General features: G+C 37.0%; 1 protein-coding gene across 1 annotated transcript; it reads left to right on the top strand.

Moving 5' to 3' along the window:
* Positions 1-1,338: 1,338 nt before the first annotated feature.
* Positions 1,339-2,838, top strand: LOC109222046. Its single transcript, XM_019386456.1, has 2 exons — positions 1,339-1,897; positions 2,189-2,838. Exons 1-2 carry the CDS (start codon positions 1,339-1,341, stop codon positions 2,836-2,838), a joined length of 1,209 nt encoding a protein of 402 aa, XP_019242001.1.
* The last annotated feature ends 308 nt before the right edge of the window (positions 2,839-3,146 follow it).

The following is a 3,146-nucleotide window of genomic DNA, read 5'->3' on the forward strand; positions in this document are numbered from 1 at the left end:
ATTTGGGAGGCTGGACTAACTGAATTGAGAACAGTTGGAAAGAAATACACTTGGGCAAACAATCATATCCATAGCAAGATAGACAGAATACTTGTCAATGCTACATGGATTTAGAAATGGCCTGTAATGGAGGGCAGGGTGCTGCGACCTGGTTTTTCTGATCATTGCCCCTTGAGCATATCAATTGATACTGACCAGCATAATGGAAAGAGACCTTTCAAGTTTTTCAATTGCTTGACTCAACACAAAGAGTTTGAGGATACTGTATACAAATGCTGGACAAATAGGGGTGGTGGAACAACAATGAACAAGGTGTGGATGAAACTCAAGATACTAAAGACCAAGCTGAAGCAAATGAATAGTCAAGATTTTAACAGTACTGAACAAAGAATTCTAGTAGCAAGAGCAAAGTTGGAAGTGATCCAGGAACAAATGGTTGGACCTGGAAATAGCAATGAAAGTGTAGCTCAAGAAAAAGAGGCAAAGATGGAGTTGGCTAAATGGCTTGAAATTGAGGAAAGTATAATGAAGCAGAAATCAAGGATTGAATGGCTAAACCTGGGAGATTTAAATACAGCATATTTTCATGCATGTGTTAAGAATAGACAAGCAACTAATCACATTGGAAGATTGACAGATAGTGCAGGGCAACTACTCTTGAATCCTAATGATGTGGAAGCAGAAATACTGAAGTTCTACAAGCAGCTACTTGGAACAGCAACAACTCAAATACCAGCAGTTAATACAGAAGTGATGCAGCAAGGCTACAACCTAAGGAGACAACAACAACTGAAGTTAATACGAGCAGTAACTGAAGATGAAATCAAGCAAGCATTATAGGGTATTGATGACAACAAAGCACCAGGATGTGATGGATACAATGCATTCTTCTTTAAGAAAGCATGGCATATTATAGGGAAATAGGTGACTCAAGCTGTGATGGAGTTTTTTTAGGAATCTGTAATGTGCAAACCAATCAACTGTACAACTATTACCCTAATACCAAAAGTGAAGAACCCCAGTAATATCAAAGAATTCAGACCTATCTCATGTTGTACTACATTATATAAGATTATCTCCAAGATACTAACATCTAGACTGCAGGAAGTCATGCCAGATTTGATTGACAATTGTCAAACAGCTTTTGTGCCAGGAAGATTGATCACAAATAATATTATAATGAGCCATGAACTGGTCAAAGGTTATGGGAGGAAGAATATATCACCTAGGTGTATGTTGAAGATTGATATGCAAAAGGCCTATGATTCTGTGGAATGGGTATTTGTTGAATAGGTGATGAGGCTATTGGGACTTCCAGAAAAATATGTAATATGGGTAATGGTCTGCATCAGTACTGTCTCATATTCAATTATTGTCAATGGGAAGCCAATCAAACCATTTGAAGCAAAAAGAGGATTAAGACAAGGAGATCCCCTTTCACCATTGCTATTTGTAATTGCTATGGAGTACCTATGTAGGCTAATGAAGCAGCTAGGAAACAACAAAGAATTCAGATTTCATCCAAGGTGTGCTAAAGTGAGACTAATACAATTGGGATTTGCTGATGACCTGCTGTTATTTTGTAAGGGAGATGTGCAGTCTGTTATGGCATTGCATAAACAATTCCAAATATTTTTTACAGCTTCTGGGTTAGTGGCAAACACAAGTAAAAGCAGTGTATATTTTGGAGGTGTAGATAGTAGGACACGGCTGAAGATAATGGAAGTACTAGGATACACTAAAGGTGATCTACCTTTTGGATACCTTGGAGTTCCCTTGAGTACAAAAAGATTGTCAGCAATTCAATGCGAGCCTCTGATTGATAAAATGCTTAATAGAATTCAATGCTGGACAGCCAAGTTTCTATCTTATGCAGGAAGAGCAACACTGATCAAAAGTGTGTGGGGAACAATTTAGAACTTCTGGGCACAAGTATTCATTCTGCCAAAGAAAATTATACAATTCATTGAGGCAACCTGCAGAAGGATTTTATGGTCGGACAGTGCTGAACCAACAAAGAAAGCTTTGATAGCTTGGGACAAACTATGTGCACCTAAGATAGCAGGGGGATTAAACTTCACAAACATAGAACTATGGAATAAAGCTGCTATTTGTAAGCTGCTTTGGAACGTTTGCAAAAAGAAAGAGAAGCTGTGAGTGCAGTGGGTTCATACATACTATATAAAAGATAACAATATATGGGATACTAAACCAAAGAATGCCTCCTGGGTAATCCAGAAAATATTCAAGGCCAAGGCACAATTCCAAGAGGCTGGATACTCAGAGGATGATGTGAGGTACAATGACAGTTTTTCCACCAGAAAGATGTACAAAGCACTACAAGGGGAATTTCAAAAGGTGACATGGAGATGCTTAGTATGCAACAACAAGGGAATGCCAAAATGGATCTTTATCCTAAGATTAGCTATACAAGATAGGTTAGCTACTAAAAAAAGACTAGCAAGATGGGGCTCAGTAGATGAAACTTTGTGTACAATGTGCCACATGAACAATGAAACAGTGCAGCACTTGTTTTTTGACTGTGATTATTCAAATGAGATATGGCAGAAGTTACTATCCTGGAAAGGGGTCATGAGAAGAAAAAAACAGTGGAAGGAAGAAGTTCAATGGGCAGAGAAGAATGCAGCAGGGAAGAATGCAGGAGCAGAGATATACAGAATGGTTTTGGCTGCAGCAGTCAACCATATTTGGCAAGCCAGAAACAATATTATTTTTCAGGAGAAACAAATCAATGCACAGAGTATAGTGAAAACGATAGTTCAGGAGATACATATAAGAGCTCAACATTATAAAAAAACTGGATATTTATCTAAGTAATATGAATTGCTATACAGTATGAGCTAAGTAAGGATTGTAATAGGAGTCTAAGGAGTAGAGAAGAAATCTCATGCCGGGGCTTCATGTCCAGCAGAAGATGTCTGTAGTTGGTTTTTGTAAGCTGTAAATATTTACTTAGTAATAAAATTCTTTAATTACCGAAAAAAAAATTATAGCCAAAATAAATAATTTCAAACTATGTATTTTTATAACTTTTTAGATACCTTGACTATTTATTTCAATTGTATAAATCTTTATTTTCAGTTCAAATTCAAAAAAGATTAACTAAAACTTTATTATTTTTGGCC

The sequence above is a fragment of the Nicotiana attenuata genome, unplaced genomic scaffold (genome assembly GCF_001879085.1).
Source record: "Nicotiana attenuata strain UT unplaced genomic scaffold, NIATTr2, whole genome shotgun sequence".
NCBI classification, from domain to species: Eukaryota; Viridiplantae; Streptophyta; class Magnoliopsida; order Solanales; family Solanaceae; genus Nicotiana; species Nicotiana attenuata.